Source organism: Triturus cristatus, chromosome 7 (assembly GCF_964204655.1).
Source record: "Triturus cristatus chromosome 7, aTriCri1.1, whole genome shotgun sequence".
Classification (NCBI taxonomy): domain Eukaryota; kingdom Metazoa; phylum Chordata; class Amphibia; order Caudata; family Salamandridae; genus Triturus; species Triturus cristatus.
In genome coordinates this window covers 484,402,743-484,423,866 of record NC_140590.1, presented here as the reverse complement: position 1 = coordinate 484,423,866, position 21,124 = coordinate 484,402,743, and the positions used below count along the sequence as shown (strand labels likewise).

The following is a 21,124-nucleotide window of genomic DNA, read 5'->3' as shown; positions in this document are numbered from 1 at the left end:
CACTGACGGCAGGAGCCCATCCCTGCCCCATTCGATCTGGCTGGAGTTGCAATTAAAAATAAAATGATAACTTATCAGTATTATCATTTACTTTTTCACTGCTCAACGAGCAGTGGGACGATGCTCCTCCACCTTAGCGGAGGAGCCCCCACTGGGAGCTGGTGTAATTCTGAGGTGGAGTGATGAGTTAACTGAAACCTAATGGTGCTTTAGATCACCTTCATAAATTTGCAGCCTATGGGACCTAGAGCTTGCCATAAAGGCCCTTCCTCTTGCTGTCAGGGTCCTTGCACTTGCTATGAGGCTCTTTTATTACCAAGCTGCCAATATCTGGTGTTGAAGCTTCCTTAGGAAATAAAAGTTATCATTGCCTTTGAAGCTTGAGCTGCAGAGGGGTGTGTTCTGTTGACTCTCTCAAGGAAGGGAATGTATTCAGTTACAAAACTAAAAAGCCAGCATCATAGGGTACTTATCACTCCCAAAGAGGTTGTTATAGTGTTGACGCCTGTCTCCAAGACCTTCAGTCCATTCATTGTAGGTCTAATGTGCTACAAGGCTAAGCAGGATTTGGCTAAATTCCCTCAAAGGTATTGGAGGGCTTCTTTATCATCCCTGACTGCTGGAGATGGGCATAACACCCTTCCAGATCATGGTCCTGCTTCACCTGTAGCTGTCAAAACTATTTCCCTTTGAAGGGTAGCATCAGCTCCCAAGCTGTTGAGCGACGTATGATTAAGAGAAACCTGGCTACTGGGCTCTGAATTGGCGTTCAACACCTGACCATCTTTTTTTTTTTATATTCTTCAAATAAAGAAACCTTCTCAGATGAATCGCAGTTAAAATTCACAGAGATCTAGTACTGTTCTATGTGTTGAATCCGGTGTATGCTCTGTTATTGCGGGCAGATAATCTCATCCACAATATCTTACTACAAAATCTCAATGATTCCAGGTGAAGGTCTGAGGCTTGGTGAGATTTTTGATCTGGTGATCCTTTTGAAAGAGGTTCTTTTTAGAACAGGGCTGCTACATAGCTCATTGCCATCGGGTCAGGCATGTCAATCAAATGGTTATATGGAAGCATCAGTGGTTCCAAATTCCTGGACTGGAAATGTAGAGTCTCCTGTCACACTTTTCATCTCTCGCATTTAATGGCTAAGAAAGAGAACGTTTAATAAGACGCCTATTGCAGGGTCATATGTCAGCTCTATTGCCTTTCTATCCTTTTTCTTGAGTCTGATATTTGACTAAATACATGTGAAAGTATAGTTAAAAAATATATTACAAAATAATAATTTAAATTTTACAAAGTAAAATAAAGACATTATAGAAATGTATACACATAAAATATCAACTTGTTTAACATATTTAATTACAGCCAAACTCTAATATTGTATGACTAGGATAAATTCCTATTTTTACTCTAGTCTTACAATGTTTGAGGACAAGGATATGGTTCATGGCAATATTTGTGCAGATAGCAATATTTGTACTCTCTGTACCATTGCTGTTGTCAGGCTTGATTCTTGTTTTTGTCCTCATTCCTATATGCTGCCAAAATAGCCTTCAGTAGAGATTGAAGATCATATTATTTGTGGCAGATTTTGTTCTCATGTTGTCATAGATAACAGAGTGACAAGTTCCTCTTTTGCAACTGCTCAGTCATTGTTGGATGACCTGATAAATATGTTGTCATCTGACTGCTTTTCAGACATTTCCAACTAGAAGTTGAGAGCCATTCTACAGAACACTTTTACATGATTTGTTGTCATCGCTTTTAGTTTCACACCTGTCCCTATGTCTCCATAGACCGTTTTTCCTAGAAAGCCTAAATAGGATGCTATGAGTAACAATGTTGCCTTCCTAGCGCCAGGATTGTCTTCATCCTAATCACTTTCTTAAAATTAGCCTATCGAAAGCTATAATGGCATTCAAAATCCTTTTGAAAAGGCCATAGGTGCTCTGAAGGAATATTAGAAGATTCTCTGTTTATCCCTTTTCTAGGCCTTTTTAGGTCTCGGCCTGACGAAAGCAGCGCATGCGCTGCCTCGTCATACGATGCTTCTTGGAATCGATACGATTTCAGAAGCTCGCTTTCTGCTCCGCCCGTGTTTTGCATTGGTGCGTGTCATTTTGCGTCACCAATTATGCAAAACCGAGTCTTCTGATTGTCCAGGAGGGTTTTTAGTCCCTCCTGGTTACCACCCTGTCTCCTTTTTGCTCTGCCCACCGGATTGCATCTTTTACTGGCGGCGGGAGACAGTGTCTCCTAATTAGCCTCTAGGCACTTTTTTTGTTATCATTCGGCTTTGTCAAAAGCAGCTGCTTGTTTATTTTTGCATCGCGCTTTCACTAAAGCAAAAGCGCGATGCAATTATAAACAAGCGGCTGCCTTTGACAAAGCTGAGAGCTTGTTACATTTGATCTTAATCAGCAATTTTTGCACAAACTTCCAGATGTTTTTTCCACACTTGCAATTTGCTTAAATATTAAAGCTTTACTTATGGGAGCGCAGGAAGTTAAGAGGGATATTGGCTGGGCCGCCAATGACGTTTTGAAAGATTAATGACACATTGCTTTTAAGCATCCCTCCCTCAAAAAGTCTGTGATGCAATTTGCAACAACAAATTAAAAGTCGGAAAATGTGTCAGTTTATCGAAAAACACAATTGAAAGAACAGTATCTTTGAGACTAAAAGGTGCGAGCCGTGATTATAATATTGTTTATTGTGGGGTTTGCTTAACCCTATCAGCTTCTAATTTGTTAGAGAGCGGTTTATATAAAAATAAAATTTAAAAAAGCCCATCGCCGCGTGGAGTGGACAGAGGAAACGCGAACGTCTCTGGCTCTTCTGGGGTGTTTTGTTTGTAAGGGGACACCTGATATGCCACCCTTGTTATTTTTTGCTTTTATTTTTCCCAGCTCGGTCTCAGGACATAACAAGGGCCTGGAAGGGGGTAGTTAGCAGAACAAACTTAGCCCCCCACCCGGGGGGGGGGGGCGGCCGGGTCCAGTTGACACGTCCACCCCGGGCCTGTAGTTGCGATCCGCAGACAGGAAGCGCCAAGTGGCTTTTCTATAATGATTTTCCTGAGCACGCGCCAACTGGGGCTAAATAACTAAAAACAACAGAAAAACAAGCATTGGCATAGCCAATAGATCTCGCCTTTGGGACCTTATAAGTGTTTAGCCATGCAACAGTTGCATAACTAAATACTTATAAGCGAGACCTATTGGCTATGCAAAACGGCCGCGAAAGTGAAAGTGATCGCGATCGTAATCACGATCAAACATCAAAGCGGCCGTGAAAGTGAAAGTAATCGCGGTAAAGCGAGGCGCGCGCGCCCGCGAACATGCACTGTAGCTCTAGGCTGGCCTGGTAGCACTTTTTGGAGCCCTCTCAATAAGTCTCGCCAGACCAGCGCATGCGCTGGGTCAGGCGAGACCTAATGAACCCTCTCTGAAACCAAGGCTCCCACCAACGGTCAACCCTTTCCTGCCCCACATCAGGGGCTGGGATGGACCTGGCTCCAGGGCTCGGGGCTGGGGTCTGCGGTGAAATTTGCAACTTTCTCTGAGATGCAAAAAGGTACATTTGAGACTAAAACAGTAACCGGCCCCTGACACTCTGAATCTGCTTCAGTGAACACATCCCCCAGAAATTGTATGTTTTTAGCTCTGTGCCATCTGGACAATGTCCTTGTCACCGGTATTTTGTTTTCTTGCAAATGATCTTTCTTTCTTTCTTGCTTTCTTTCTTTCTTTCATTCTTCTCCCTTTCCATCTGTCCTTATATATACTCGCTCCATTTTCCTCTATCGATCTTTCCTTTTTTGCTTCCTTGTTTATCTGCAAAGCTCCCTCTGCCCATTTATTCTCTCTTGTATGAGAAGTAAATCACAGACCGACGCCTCCAGTGCAGGTTCACTGTCCGTATGTTGGATCTTTCGTAGAGTGCTATGGAGGGTTTAAATCTCTTCCGAGATACACTATTAAGAACCTGACACAGTTTTCAAACTTTTATTGGTGCAGAAATTATTTAACTCCCCACAAATATTACAACATATTTAGGTGTAATGGTCTTGACTCTATATTTATTGATCTGTCTATACATATGTATCTGTCTTGTACATTTATGGCTCTGTCGGAACGTATGTGTATCAGTCCTGCAGATTAATGTCGTGTGTGCGTGTGCCTGTGTGTGTGGTGTAGCTGTAAGTTTAAATACGTGTCCATCTGCCGGTCTGTGTGTGTATATATATCTATATATATATATATATAATAAAAAAAAAAAAAAAAAAAAAAAAAATTACATCACAGGGTACGAAATGAAAAAATGAGATACAAAAAAAGAACAGCGGATTACAATAAACTAATGTCAAAATTGAGTAATGATCCCTCCATAGTCATACGAAACTCGGATAAGGGGGGCAATATTGTAATCTGGAAGAAAACAGAGTACCATAAGGAAGCATTATCACAACTCAATGATGGAAAATGTTATACGAAAATAAATGGAGCGGATCTAAAAACAATTTACCAGCAGTGCAATGCAAAACTATTAAATTGGAGAATCAAAGACCTCATAACCAAGGATGAATACAACTTCCTAAAAAATGATAGCCCAACAACAGCAGCCATGTACTTTATTCCTAAGATCCATAAGAACAGAACTCAACCACCTGGCAGACCAATCATATCGGCACGAGGAAGTTTACTGGAACATACCTCACAATATGTGGACTACTATTTGCAAAGTCATGTACAAGGTTTAAAGTCATATGTAAAAGACACAAGTGATTTCCTTCACAAACTGAAAGACATCCAATGGCAGGAGGACTATCTAATGATGGCATTAGATGTAACATCGCTCTACACGAGCATTAAACACTGTGATGGATTACAAGCACTCCGACATTATTTGAGTGGGGGGACGGCAAAATTAACTCATCACAGTAAAATGTTGACAGATATGGTCGAATTTTGTTTAAACAACAATGTTTTTATGTTCAACAACATGCATTATCAACAGTTAACAGGAGTGGCGATGGGAGCCAGCTTCTCCCCCAGCTCCGCGTGTCTCCACATGGGCTGGTGGGAGGAGCTGGTTCTGGCCAGTGAATTCAAAGAAACCATGAAAAATAACATTATCATCTGGTTAAGATTTATAGATGATTTGTTCATAATCTGGAAGGGTGAACAACGTGAGGCAGAAAATTTCCTTAACTTAATTAACAATAACAACCTAAATCTCGAATTTACTGGCACTATAAACAACTCAGCTGTTAATTTTCTTGATACTACCATATACATTGACAAAAACAAAATTCAAACCAAACTGTATCGCAAAAAAACAGCAGGCAGCTCAACTCTGCATAATTCCAGTGCCCATCCTCGACACTTAATCAACAGCATTCCCTATGGGGAAATGCTTAGATTAAGACGTATAAATAGTGACGAGATAATCCTTAAACAGGAACAAACACTAGCCAAAAAAAGATTCCTTGCCAGGGGATATTCTCACAAAACTATAGATGGGGCAATAGCAAAATCCATGAACAGTGATCGCCTAGACTTAATTAAACCCAAAGCAAAGTCCTCAGTAGCAAATACTATGGAGGATAGTGGCAAAGGAGAATTTCGCTTCATTGTAGACTATAACAACCAACACAAAGAGCTACGAAAAATCATAATGAACAATTGGCCACTCATTCTTAGCGACCCAGTCCTTGGTGATTCTTTGCCCAAAAAAGCATCTATCACGTACAGGAGAGGAATGTCTATGAGGGATAAACTTGTGACCACAAGCCCCGAAGTAATTGAATCTTGTAGTTGGCTCAAAACACATTATGGTTTTTATAGATGCAAAACGTGCAAGGCATGCCAGCTAGGCATAAACAGGACTACATACACAACACCCTTTTGTAAGGAGGAAGTCAAAATAAAAAAGTTACTTACTTGCAAGACGGAATATGTTATTTATGTTCTAATATGTCCATGTGGGCTACAATATATCGGTAGCACCAAGCTACAAGCACACAAACGGATTCTTCAACATATTAGAGCCATCAACAATCACGATAATACATATCCGGTAGCAAGACATTTCCGTGAATACCACAACTCAAGAAGTCAGGATTTAAGATTTTTCCTAATAGACTGTATCCCACCAAGTAGACGGGGTGGAAACAGAGAGGTTAAACTGAGAAAATTAGAAACCCAATACATCATAAACCTCGACACAAAGACCCCAGGTGGTCTCAACATCACGGAAGATCTATATACTTGCATATAAATAACCTCCTACTTGTCCAGCACGAACTCCTATAAACCAAATTATGACATTAAAACTGTATGGAATTTTATGAAATTTTATGAGGAATTTTAACATGTGTGATATTTGGACATTTTAAATATTGGTGTATATGTTTGCTTATTTATGTACTTATATATTTATATATTTATGTATGTATTTATATATTTATATTTGTATTTATGTGAGCATGATTTTGCACCATATGTTTGAGAGGTATGTTCGGGAACTACACCAATATCTCTCATATGATTTACATACATATTCACCCATGCATTTCTCTAGCCTGTCAACATTTGACATTACTCAGGATAAGTTCTGAGTAAAGTAAATTCAATTCGAATATAAAACAGTATCTAAATGGAAAACACTTCCAATAGTGACATCGGTGAGACTAAGAGTAATACACATATACACATATATTTGCAATTTTTCAAACGCACTGACACATTTTTACTTCCCACTAATGTAGCACTTTATATCACTATTTGCACAATTTTGGACACAGGTCTTCTTTTATCAAACTGGCCGCATTGTATACAATGAATTAATTGTGATAAAATACAGTTCTATTGAGAGGATGTTTTAAAACGGAAACCGCATTTAAGCAATAATTAATCAACAACTTACCATGGCAAAAGACGGAATCATTAACAACATGAGAAACAATTGTTGAATTATAGAAACATCAAAAAGCAAAGTATCAATGTCAGGAAATGTATTTGACAATATGATAAGTTGAAATACCTTTTCTATGTCCATTGTTTTGTATGAACCAATCACAGAGCACGTTGTAACTTTAAAAGTGTCTCTGCCGCTAAGCAACGTTACCATGTGAACAAGACTCGTAGGAGTTGAAACGCGTTATGGTGGCATCTGAATAAAAACGATTATTGGCACTATTCTGTGGTCCGTGTCCCTGTGTTGCTGTGAAGAAAAGCTAAGATGCTGTGGAAATCGCGATATATATATATATATATATATATATATATGAACAAACACCAGAGTTCCCACTATTATTTCCTCCAGTTCAAAAGGCAAAAATTGGGACACGGACTCCAAGGTAGGTGCGTGGTTTTCTTCTTTATTTCTCAAGCAAATAGACCCTTCGGCATGGCGGCATGACGCGTTTCGCCCAACAAGTGGGCTTGATCACATGATGAAATGCTCTTTAACCCCTTCGATGCTGCGCAGATTCTGCCGCTGTGCTGACGGAATCTTGCGCGGGTGTGGTCATGACGGAATGGTTCCGTCATGAGCACAGCTCAACCGTGGGTCATGACGGAACCATTCCGTCATGAGCACCGAAGGGGTTAACTTCACTATCTATAGCACTCACACAGGTGCCACTCATTGCGTCACGTGATGCAGTGAAAACAGAAGAAATACTCTTTGTTGGGTGACCTTTCTAAAAACGTAGTGATAAAACAAATATTGTTGATTCAAATGACTGTACACATAATATCAGGTAAATGCAACAATTATTATATAAATTATATAAATAATTTAAAATAATTGATAAGTTATAAAGTGCAAAAATGCAAATGTGCAAATCGATGGTCAATAAATGGTTAAACATTTATAGGTGCAAATACCTCAATGTAACCCGAACATCATTTTTTTATGCACAGCATTACATGGCATAATTTATATAAAATTTGGAAAAATAGGAGTATATCTATTTTCCTAGTGTCTACAGCCGTGATTCTTAAAGAGTCAATCCCCTGCAAAAAGATTTCAAAAAACTGTTTGGAATTTATAGAGGTGTTCTAAAGTGCTAAAAAATAATATCCAAATAATCACAATTATATTTATTGTGATTAAAAATCATGTTAAGTGAATTTGGAAACAGAAGTTGCAAGAAACATATAGATTATTGGAGGGACATGTACCCATGAACCCTAGATTCTACATCTAAATCAACAGTTGTGTTTCTTCTTATTATTGTTACGTAAATAAGAATTAGAAGCCAGGGAGTCAGAAAATAACCAAAATCTCAATGACTAGATGTATGAATCACATAGTAAATAGGTGTCAAATAGGTACAACCTGGTATGGAGAGATTATATAATCAATGACCGCTATGAGAAAAGGAAAGGAAAAATCAACATGTAGTGTGCTTGAATCCAATTGCACTGTCAGTAATCTTACTCCAATCTGTATAAACTTGATAGAGTATGTAAACATTCCGACAATATTATAAATAGCCTTTAAAAAGATCTATATATAAAAATACATTCTTAAAATTTGAACAAAATGCAAAAATGTATTAAAAGACTTTTTTTCAAAAATTCAATAAAATGCAATATAAAAGAGATTCAACTCCCACAGTAACATGTAAAATTATTTTCCTTTAAAAATAGAGTAAGATGGCATCAAATAAACATCAACAAGCATGGCCTCATAAGATATTGTATAGTTCTTCCCCATTGTTTAGACCATTCGGTGTATGAGTGTTCAATTCAAGTATGAATTTAGACTCTAATTGTCTAAGTGCTTTCTCCCTGTTACCCCCCCTTCTCATGGGTGGAACAGCAGAAATAACAAAATACTTGAGGTCCTCCAATTTATTCATGTGTACTGCCTTGAAATGTCTGGCCACAGGATATGTCATGTCAGAATTGACTATCGCTCTAAGGTGTTGTAAGATGCGTATATATATATATATATATACACATACCTGTAATATCTATCTATATATTTAAGTATCTATACACATGTATATAGATCTGTACGCATATTTATCCATATATATATATATATATATATATATATATATATATATATATATTACCTACTGGCGGTCGCCAGTAGGTAGTTATAGTTAGGACCCCTTTTCCATAGGAAAACCTCAACATTCTATTTTGAATAACTTTGGCGCCGGTCGATGAATCCTCGCGAATTTCTCAAAATAGGTGGGGCGCTACGCTCCGCTCCTACCCTGAAAGTCTCGGGGGGATTCGTCAAGCGGGGGCTGAGATAAAAGGGGGGTCCCAAAACGCGTTTTTCCCATGCATTTTTCCATAGGACCTTTAGAACGAGCTACAGCCCGAACGGCTGAACAGAATTACTAGAAATTTGGCAGAGAGGTAGTCCCTAGGTCAAGGAAGTGCCTTTTGTAGGTTTGGTGTAAATCTGTTCAGTAGATTCTGAGAAAATAGCCTTTAAATCAATATATATATCTGAGCCCGCTTACGGTACGCTTACCGTACGCTTACCGTAAGCGTACGGTGGCGTGCGCGAGCGCGATTCTGATTGGCTCTTAGATCTTAGTAAACATTCGAATCGGCCGAAACCAGGAAGCGGCGGCCGCCATTTTGTCTCTCGCACTGAGTGTTGTTTATCAAACAAGATGGCCAAAAACATGTTACGGGGCTGTTTTGACAACTCCCTCCCACATAGTCATGTTGAGGGAGTCCCCAAACATCCCCCAAGAGCAAAAACGGTTTTATTTTTTTTTCGGCAATTTCGCCGAGTACGCTTACCGTACGCTTACCGTAAGCGTACGGTAAAAAAAAAAAAAAAAAAAAACACTATCCACACTTACCCCACCCCCTGTGCTTTTGGTGGCCGTAGGCCACCAAATGTACAGGGCTTATTAATAGGTAAAAAAAACTAAATTTTGGCAGCATGAAATTATAAAATCGAAATAAAAAAAACACTATCCACATTGACCCCACCCCCTGTGCTTTTGGTGGCCGAAGGCCACCAAATGTACAGGGCTTATTAAAGTTGATAAAAACCGTGCACGGAACGAACTGCGTTAAGTGGGCGCGCACGCCTCGAATGGCGTAAAGTAACTTAGCATTTAAAAAACCGTACAAATTCACTGAAAAAACCATAGGTTTCACACACGTTATAGTTAGGAATTAGCATTTAAAAAACCTTGCAAATTCACTGAAAAAACCATAGGTTTCACACATGTTATAGTTAGCGGAAATTTTACTGATAAAAAACCAGTGAAATTGCCCCGTTATAGTTAGTGCTGGCAACTATAACTCACGCGACCGCAATCTTCTGCTGATGACATATGTGTCTTTATGAAAAAAAAATATTTGTAATATATGTATAGCTAAAAATGTATGGAAGAAGACATGGGCAAATAAGTGTCTAAATACAGTATTGGCATCAGCAGAGGATTGCGGTCGCGTGAGTTATAGTTGCCAGCACTAACTATAACGGGGCAATTTCACTGGTTTTTTATCAGTAAAATTTCCGCTAACTATAACATGTGTGAAACCTATGGTTTTTTCAGTGAATATATATATGTTTCTGTCGATATGTATATGTATCTCGCTGGGCACATATTTTTTTCTCTATGAATACCCAGACAGAACCACGGATCTGGGGGGTGGTCGGGGTTGGGGCTGGGGAAGGGGGGGCGTGGTTTTGTGTGTGTCTTTCCAAAACGTTTACTTCTCCTGAGATAGCTTTCAGATTCTGGGAGGTGGGGGTCACCAGATGGTTATGGGACTGTCTCTGTGGGATGGGGGCTGTGAGATCCAGTATCTTCTGGTGCCCCCCCCCTTAGAATGCGTCTCGCGCTTGCGGGCGGGCTCCACCCCTGTGCGTGTCAGCTTGTGTTTCTGTTCAGATCTGAGTGTTGTGCAGTCACTATTTGTTTACAAGCTGTTACTGATACCTGCCAAAAATATACTTTGGCTCACACACTAGTGAACAGTGCACTAAATGACTGTGTGACTAACCCGTCCACGAGAAGCCTCGTATATGTTTAGTCTAACATGTATGCTTATGTGGTTTTAAGGTGTGTCAGTGTGAAATTAATTCCAAAGACAAACACATTAATGTAGGATTGTGTTGCATTTCTCTTAAACTTGTTGCTCACATAATGGCGCTGAACTTGTGTGTGCGTGTGAGAGAGAGACTGGGTGTTGTGTGGATGTTGCTATGTATTCTGCATGTTATTTGTGTTTCTCTGTTTTACTATCTGCATTGTTGTGTGCTTTGTTGTGTAGTGGTTTGCCTGTGTGGTTCTGAGTGTTGCTGTGCATGTTCTGTGTGTGTGTGTGTGTGTATGTGTGTATGTTGCTATCTGAGCTGCCATGTGGACTGTGTGCCTTGTGTGTGTGTTTTGGACAGGTGGGGGTCTGTTTGTGTTCTGCCCACAGCTGCCCCCTCTCCCAGCTGCTCTCCCTCAAGCCTTCTAGGCCTTACTCCTACACCCCCTACTACACATCTCTAGAGGTCAGACTGCTATCACTATATGGAGGATGAAAGATGCCTTGCACCCGGTATCAAGAAAGAACAAGAAAAGAAAGTAAGAAGGGGGAAAAAAAGAGAGGAAAACGGAGGTGAAGAAAGAAAAGAGAGAGACAATGGAAAGGAGAAAGAAATAAAGAAACATCAAAGTAACAAAAGAATGAGGGAGAGTGGTGGTGAAAGGTGGGACTTAAGAGGGAGGAAGCAGGAAACAGAGTGACATTCGCAGCCATGGATAGAGTTGGCAGCAAAGATCTCCTTTTCACGAGGGGTCTGTGAAATTCACGAAATTTGATTTCGCATAACTGCATGTAATTTTGGTAAAATGACCCCAAAATTACTCCTCATCATGGGAAAGACAAGTTCGCCATTCCGAGCCATATTTTAGTGCGAAATGAGCCCTCATGTGAAATTTTGGTACGAGGATGCATTTAACAAAAGCACCTTGAACAGCAGCCACTCGCGTTCTGTTGTTCCCATGCCTTCCCGGGCGGTTTTTACCACAAATGGCACGGAATTATGTGAAACGGCATGATGGAGTCATTTCAGGAATTCCACATAACAGTGTAATGCATTTTTCTAGAAATTTCACAGCAGTAATTTAAATTTCACCAAAGCCTACTTTTCACCCCCGTAGAAGGGATCACATTTAATAACATGGCACTACTATGGTTTGAATCTATCTACCTCACCGGTGTCTCTTTGTGGAGCCTCCCGTCAAATCAACCCCCGTTTCTTGTGGTGCACCCCAGGGCCCAGTAGTGGTACCTTCACATGTCAATATGCATATGGAACCCCAGGGGTCACCATTAGCAGAGTAAGAATGTCTCTGTTACCTCTGTGAACATGAAACCCAGTTATTCCTTAAGGTGTCCACAGCCTCTGCCCACCCAGTGCTGCACTGTCTACCCAAAAGAAAATGACTAAAAAAGTAAAGATCTAAAACTGAGCCAACAGAAAAACAGAATATGTTTCTCTTATCCCCGAAAACCTGACAGGCTTATGAATAAAAATTGAATAAAAATAAGCAGGTCTGCTGGTTTTTAGAATCAAACTGTTTACTCTGTCAAATTCTTTTGAATCATGTTGGACCAGAAACGTAACCTAGAAGCCACTTTAACAAGCATTGAAAATGCAACAGGTCTCGCCTTTGATTAAGTTAAAGCCATTTGCTTTGCTATGCAATACCATTAGCAAAGCAAATGGCTTTAACTTAATCAAAGGCGAGACCTATTGCATTTTCAATGCTTGTTTTGATTTGCTGAGAGAATGAGCGAGTGGCTTCTTGACAACAAATGGATTCTTAGATGGTGAGACAAGGGGAGAGGAGTTGGCCTAATGGCTAGGGCGCTCGACCTCGGACCTGGGGAACTGGGTTTGAGTCTCGGTAATGATGCTAAACATCCTGTGATTCTGGGCAAATCACTTAATCTCCCTGTGCCTAACAAAAAATGAATGTGTGTCCTCATGTAACGTAACTGGTGCTATGTAAAGCGATCTGATACCTGATTGGATTCGGGTCAAGTTCGCGCTATATAAAACTCTGCTAAAAAAAAAAAAAGTCAACAATTATAGGGTCTGTCACAAAGACCAAATCTTGTTTTAATCCCTTCTGTGCCACGCCCTTTCCCCCTCCTGTGCCGGGCGTTGCATTAGTGGGTGGGGTTCATGACGAGATAGTCTCGTCATGGGCACAGCGCAACCGTGCTCCATGACGAGACTATCTCTTCATGGGCACAGAAGAGGTTAAAAGGATTATGGCAAGGGTTTTGTCCTTGTCATGAGACTTGTCGACCCAATATAGGATGAAACTATGGTCAGACAAAAATAAGGCAAGGTTAGCTGCTGTGATATCTGATTGGTTCTCCCATAGTATGAATGCCTTCTAGGCAGATACTTTCAGCATAGGAGAGAGGCTGTGTAGTTATGTGCTTCCTAAGGTGGTCTGCAGATGAGATCTTATTTCTCGGAGTGGTAAATCAGTTTTAGCTGGCATGGGAGGGTGATGGGTCTGTAATTAGACACTGTCACTGACTAGACGGAAGTTGGAGACATAAGAGTCCCTACCCATATGTTTGGTCACAGTCTAGCCTCGGGATTCAATACAAGGGAGGGTAGGGCTATCCATGGTCGATTGAGGCACATATGTGTGCCATGTTTCCATCATGAGGAGTAAATCAACATCCAAATATTGAATATTTGCTGAAATGCTTGCATGATTAGCCGTGTCTGATCTCTGGTCGTCGAGTGAGCAGCCAGAAGCAACGGTGCACTGTAGAACAGGAGGGGTTATCTTAGAGTACTTTGATGGGCTGAGGATAGACAGACAGACAGACAGACAGTTCTGGTTGGCCTGTGTTAAGGTAATGGCATAAAGAGAATTGTGATGATACCTGCATTGGGCTGACTCAGGGAGAAGGGTGCGTAGAATTGGGCACCATTGGTGGTGCAAGAGTTTAAGGAGATATTGAACTACGCCTCAAGGGACTTTGAGGTAAAAGAAATCATGCTCTATCATTACGATTTGCAACATGGGTTACAGTGACAGCTTTCAGGGTAGGATTTGAAATATATTACGGCCATCCGTGGCATGTTGCTGCCCAATCCTGATAAACTTCTGAATGTGAAAAAAAACGTTAATTCTTCATTTAGTGTGGGTGCTCAAGTGAAGGTGGCCACACAAGTAAAATGTTGGACTTTATAATAGGGATAATATTTGGAATATTGCGGGCATTGATGGCATGATTGTACTACGACTATCCACTTTTGGTATAATGATGACCTAGCCTAACAGTGATAACAATTGGTATATTGTGGTCATCAGTGACATGGTGAGGCACCACTCTTAAAAATCTGATTGTGGCATAAAGGTGTATTTTCTGGCATTGTTGCGGGTATCCGTCACATGGTTCCTACCCCTAGTTTAATGCTGGCATAATTATTTATGTGTCATTGTTATATAGTGCAACTGAATCTCATGGCATACGTGTACTTTACAATTTTTTTTAAAACCTACATGTAACAGTAGTGATATTGTTGTGCTGAGGTTGAGGTTCAGGCTGAGATAGGCATGCTCATTTGAAGGTAAAAGGCATGCGGTAAGAAAGGTTGTTTAAGAGCAGCAAGACAACAAGCATGGCTGGTCAGTGTAACAGTGAGTGCAAATCACCAGTTCTAGATAGATCTTAATCTAAGCATATTTTGAATAGGAAGGTTTTTAAGGCTCTTTTAATGGTAGTATGTTGTTAAATATTGTGGACAGCTTTAGCATGAGGGTGCCCAGACATTTGGTATAATGCGAGCTCTGTAATACTGTTGATGATATTAAGTATATTGTGGACATTGATTGCATTATAATGCCCACCCCTTCTGTAATTCTAGCCCTGACAAAATGGAGATTGTTCTTAGTCCACTGGTAGTATTTCCGGGCATATTGTGAACCTCCATCACATGGTGCTCACCCCTAGTTTAATGACGGCATACTTGTGGAATTTATTTGTATATTGTGCCTTTCTTGACACACCCATCTCTAGTATGTCTAGTGGTATACTACTGGTAATACCATGCTTATATTGGCATTGATGCCATGATGACACCTAAACCTGGTATAACATTGACTCTGGTGTACTTCTGGTGATTCCTGGCATGTTGTGAACATCCATGGAATGATGGTATCAACAGTAATTTAATACTTACCCTGCTAAAATGGTGGTCATTCTTGGCAGCTTGTGAGCATTCATGGCTTGATGAAACCCAGCCCTACTGAGGACTCTAGCACAATGGTGATTCCTGGCACATTGTGGGCACCCTTGCTGGCCCTGGCATATTCGTGGCTATTACTGGCTTATTGTGGATTTCTCAGGCATGAAATGGTGATACAGGGGTGTGCATGACCGAATCTATCTTTGTGTGACAGTAGTGCATGCAACTACTTGCTGATCATGACAAATGTATGTTTTGGCACCCAACGTGTATTCACGAAAACGAAACTCTGGTAATCAGGGGAAAAAAATATGAAAATGAGAAGCTTTTCTTTGTAGAAAATTATTATATTTTCCAAAATAAAATATGTGTATTAAAGATCAAAATGCTCTACGTTCATGAGCAGAAAAGCTGGCGTTTGGGGACAAAATGATTGCATAACAAAGTATATTTAAAGCTGATATCTGAGTGATAACCACACTAGTCTGTAAGACTGGTGTAACCTGTCTACCTGTCAGGTTTATGTGACCTCGGTGACAGCACTGCTACAGAATCCTGTACAGTTGTTCCATGCTCTGCTGTGTACTGCCTGAGTTTGCATGGCTTTATTTTTATATCCCGGTCCTTCCAAGGACATAGTCAGTCATAACATATGCTTGATAATCGTTTCACTGGAGTACGGTGGACAATTAACAAATAGGTATTAAAATCAAGACATCTATATAAACGAAGTGAAAAATGAGGGATACTGTGAAATTGTATTTTCTGGACTGTCTGCATCACCAATGCTTTTTAGACACTTTTTTAATCATTCTGAAAATGGCACCATTTACACAAAGGTTTCATGGACTGATGATCCTCCATCAGTCTTGTAGAGTTTCAGGCTTGCCTGACCTTCCATTAAATGACTGGCCTATCCCATGAGTTCTCCTGGGGACCTTTACTCTTCAGCACATTTATATATAATTTGTGTGGCAAAATGTAATATTTAGCCCTCTTTTCTTCAAACTTCTCTTGGCATAGAAATAACCTGGCCTGAGCGACCTCCCCTGAAGGAAGTCGGGTATGCTTAATTAGACTAATTTGGAGCGGGCAATTACACTCAACTACTTTCAAAGGCCATCAGCCACCACTGCTTAAAAGAAACCTTCCATATTTCCAACCCCCACTCACCACCAGTGGCTGTAAATGATTTATTTTAATGCTCATGTGTTGTGCTCCTCCTTTCTGCATTGGTAGTGTATGCTGCTTGATACTTAGAGGCACCCACAACAAAGCATCTTCATGGATGTATCAGGGGTTGGTGTGGTCCTTAAGCTCCTTTCTCTTTGTCTCTGCAGCGGCACTCTACGCGTCTGGGAGCTGGACCTGCCGAATAGGAAAATGTGGCCCACCGAGTGCAAGACAGGCCAGCTGAAAAGACTTGTCACTTGTATTGCAGTAAGTAGTTGTTGTGACTTAATTGTCGCCTTTCCTTTCTCTCAGTCACATCTTCCCTACTGCTCAGCCAGGATGAGTGTTGGAATGTTTGGTGATGTCACGGAATGCATGGGTGACTGGTGATGTGGTGAGTGTTAGTTGGTGGGTGCAGGCTGAGCAGCAGGGAGGCTGCTCCTGGTGGGGTTATCAGCTATCTACTTACCATCTTATTTACCATCTTCATCTTCTGTAACTGGACCAATAAACCACCTTGTTGTGACTTAACACTTGGCTACATTTGGACTTCTTTTACCTACAACATTTTGGTGACGATTTGGAACAAAAAACCTTCGTGATTTGGAAGATGAACTGCCTTTGAAACTGATGTGGAAATTTGAATACTGTTACAAAGAAAATTGAAACTGGATGCTTGACATTTGAAAGAACGGTACTACTGGAAACTACTTAAGAAATATATGCTATAAAAGCTTAAATCTTGAAGGAATAAATGCTCTTACCAACCCCAAGAGTGTCCGTTTCTACCTGGACAGCCTGCTTAGGGTGTTTGACCTTCTTTAAATAGAGGAACATGGATTCATGGAACAAGGAGTTAACTTGCATCTTTATTTGAGCAGCGACCGGCAGTGACTGTCAGAGCGTGATTCTATTATCTATACTGACTGGCAGTCAAACAAGCATTTACAATGCAACGGTCTCGGCATTGTTAAAGTTAGAGCTGTTGGCATTGCTCATGACAATGCCGTTTCTTTAAATGTTTTAAAAACAAAAACATAAACAAAAATAATGTCATGAGCAATGCCAATAGCTCTAATTTTACCAATGCCGAGACCATTGCATTGTAAATACTTGTTTTTTTAGGCACGGGGAAATTAAGTGATTTGCCCAGAGTCAAAGGATGTTGAGCAGGCGCCGAGACTCTCCCGGTTCCCCAGTTCAAAAGTGGGCACCAATGGCCGTACCGACACATCCTCTTCCTTGGCACTGTTTACACCGCGAAATCACTTGCGCTGTACCAGTGCGGACCGGCCCCGAGAAAGTAGCTTCCTTGCAGGAGTAAGTGAGAAAGTGAAACTCTCGCCAGTCCTTGGCTAGAAGTGCAGGGACAGCTGGCCCATGGCTGTCCTACTTTTCAGAGCTGGGAGGGGCGGGAGGAAGCTCTCATGTTTTGCCTTGGGGGTTTTCCATGCAGAAGTCTCTCTTGCGTCAAAACTTCCCCAACCACTAATTGCAGACATCTGAGTAATGGGGACCCCCCCCCTTCCCTCGACAGTAATCCATAAATATATGAGACAATCCTGTGGGCCCGTTCCAGACAGAGCATGAATTAATAAAGCAGTGAAACTCTGAATTACGCGCAGGTTGGGGGGTGGGGGGTAATTTACAGGATTATAGGAGGGGCAGAGACAGGGGGGCGAGACAGACGAGGCCATAAGGGGCGCGGGCAGGGAGAATGAGTGACTCTCGTGACTGGCTGAAAGGTTGGGCTTGAAGGGACAGAGGAGGGGCTGCAGATGTCACATATATAACAATATGTTCTTGGGCAGAGAGAATGGTACATGACATTGGCGTAACACAAAACGATGCCCCCCAAATGTGACGAGGCCAGGCTCGGCTCCGAGCTTCCGTTATCTCATAGATGGCTATTCATCAGCCTTGGGCTGAATGCTCTCCCCCTCCCCCCCCGCCAAAAAAAGACCTACTTTACGCCCCAGGGACATGGGGCTAGCGGGACAGAGCCCGTGTGGAGTCTAGTGGTCCACACATTATTGGGGCAGTGCTGGACGGGCAGTGTCTAGTCTAAATGCTCGGGGGGAGAAACGAGGTCAGAGCTTATGTATGGACTGGAGACGATCCCACGGCTAATAAATAAACTAACAAATCCTTTCGTACCTAGAGAGGCTGTGTTGGAATGGTAGAAAGTAGTGTGAACTGGAGGGGCCGGAGAAACAGCGTTGAAAAACGGGGAAAAAGAGTGCGGACATGGAGGTGGAGTCAGACCTGTGGATGGCCCCCCTAAGGGGAAAAGCTGCGTCCGAGAGTCCCTCGCATGGAGACATGAGGGGCCCACAGGAAGGCCCTCGCAGCTGCCGCCTCAGAGTTCGGCATCCCTAACGACCAACGGGCACTTCGAATTTTCAGAGTCCCTGCAGTCTAAGTGAAGGCAAGCCAAGAAAATAACAAGCACACCACTGCCTTTCTCCGAGGCGAAGCAGAAATGCCTCGGAGAAAGGCAGCGGCGATTTCGGATTCGGGGCGTGTTCTCCTCTTGCCATTGGCTGGAGGAGATAATCAGAAAAGTAGAAAAAAACACGCCCCCGAATCCGAAAAGGACGGGGCCTGTTCGGAGTGACAAAGCCTCTTCTCCAATGGCTGGCCAGCATTCAAGAGGCCAGCCAATTGAGAAGAGGGGAGAAGAGGGGCGGGTTCAAGCCCCTCTTCTCCAAAACATTAAATCTTCGACTTCCGGTTCTGCCTTCGGCAGACCGGATGGTCCTCGACCTAAAAATGACTGGCAGGATTTCTATCAACCCATCTAAAAAGTCTGGCAAAAGTCTTTCACTCCGTGAAGAGCTGCACTTGTACAAGTGCTTCATGTTTTAAGTCTATACTGGTGTGGAGAGAATTATTGTTCTTTGCTGTGTGCTGAAAGGGGTTCACGTTTGATTAGGGAGCGGCATTCGGTGCCAGCGTTGTCATTGTTTTCACCATTGTAAGCTATTCGAATCAGCTTTGGTGCGGTAAAGAGATTCTCCAATGTTTTATTGGTGAGTACCTCTTTAAATGTGTCTGAGGATTGTCGTATGCCTTTGTTCTGCGCGGCATTTGAAACGGCCGCAGTCCGCGAGAACATGGCCAGAGAGCTCACACCTTACCTCATTCTGGTGTCGCGTGACGCTTCTTTGCTGTTTTCGCCTGCCACCGTTGTTGACGAACTTTCTTGTGACGCTGCTCTGTCCCGCAAGGTTGTGGGAGCACGCACCCTTCATGAGCCATCCGATGCTCTCCAGCTCTGCGTGCCGCCATATTTATGCATGTCGTTGCGAGGGCCGTCTCAAATGGAGTTTTGTCACCTGCATTGCACATCACCGACACGATTGAAAACTGTTCTCTGCTTGTTCATACGCCATGTGGACCTTAGTGGTGATATGGTTCCAAGCCTTCTTCTACATGGAGTTCGGGTGAGACATCGCTCATCAGTTTCAATTCAGACAGTATGACGGTCTTGAAGTTTGGAACTGAGTAATGTTTTTTTTGCCTTTCCTTTTATTTTGTGGTCTTTGCTGATGCCAGGATTTGGCATTCTCTCAGGTCACATGAAATGTGACATGAAGTCTTCTGCTCCATTGAATGTCATGCCTGGGTCAGAATGTGGGGGTGTCTGTCTCCAGGTGTGCGCATAAGTTGTATTCACTTGCTCTTTCCCGACCATACTCCACACCCATTTCTTTGGGTCTTAGTGCTTCTGATGAAAAGGTCACTTCAACGACCGTATGGTTAAAATTCTATGTATGCAGTGTACTTGATGTCCTGAAGTATTGTGCCTTGTTCTATCTGTGTAATTTTTGTTGCCATGGGTGTTACACTTTATGCTCTATGGTGCTAAGTTTGCTGCCTAGTATATCATTATTGTATTTGGATGTTGTGGTTCGTTTCTTGTGCTGTTGCGTGTTGTGTGTAGTGTGCTACTTAGTGCTCTGGAAATGGTTCTGTCTATGTTGTGCTGAGCTGGTAGACCTTTATTTAGTTCTAGCCTTCTTGTATTGTACTGCGTTAGGGTGCTGAATTCCTTTGGGTTAATTGTTTTGTTCCCTGGTACTGCATTCTGTTGTAGTGTGCTTGATACTGAGTTATAGCGTTATTTATCCTTGTGCTGCGTGAACGGTTGTGTACTCTGAGGTGTTTTGCCTGAGACCATTGGTCCTTTCAGGTGAACTGTGTAGTGTATGCGTTATTGAGTTTACTGCGTAGTGTGTGCGTTGTCTGACACTACAGGTGTATAGTTTAGTGTGCCTTACCTGAGACTTTTTGTCCTGTCAGGTTTACAGTGCAGTTTTTGCGTTATAGGGTTGTTTGCCCTAGAGTTTACTGCATAGTGTGTGTTTTGCCTGAGACATTTTGTCTTGTCAGGTGTACAGCGCAGTTTTTGTTGCGCTATAGGGTTGGTTGCTTTAGTGTCTACGGTGTAGTGTGTGCATTGCCGGGGACGGGAAATCATGTCAGGTGCATAGTTTGCATGGTTGCCTGAGACATTAGATCTCGTCTGGTGTACAAGAGTGTATACGTGTGTTGCCTGTGATGGTAGTTCAGGCTATGCTTACAGTATAGTGTCCGGTGTGCTTGCATCCTTTCTTTTGTGAGGAAAGGGAATGGATTGGAGTTATTTCAAGGTAAATCTTTTCATGATTTAGTGCTGTTTCATAATTTAATACTTTTATGACTTCAGGAATGT

General features: G+C 41.8%; 1 protein-coding gene across 1 annotated transcript in view; it reads left to right on the top strand.

Moving 5' to 3' along the window:
• The window catches only part of CFAP52 (cilia and flagella associated protein 52), a 163,076-nt gene that overhangs the window by 83,677 nt on the left and 58,275 nt on the right, over positions 1 to 21,124 (top strand). The window contains exon 5 of the mRNA XM_085616820.1: positions 16,575 to 16,674. Coding sequence (XP_085472946.1) covers positions 16,575 to 16,674 — 100 coding nt within the window. The remainder of the gene's footprint in view (positions 1 to 16,574; positions 16,675 to 21,124) is intronic.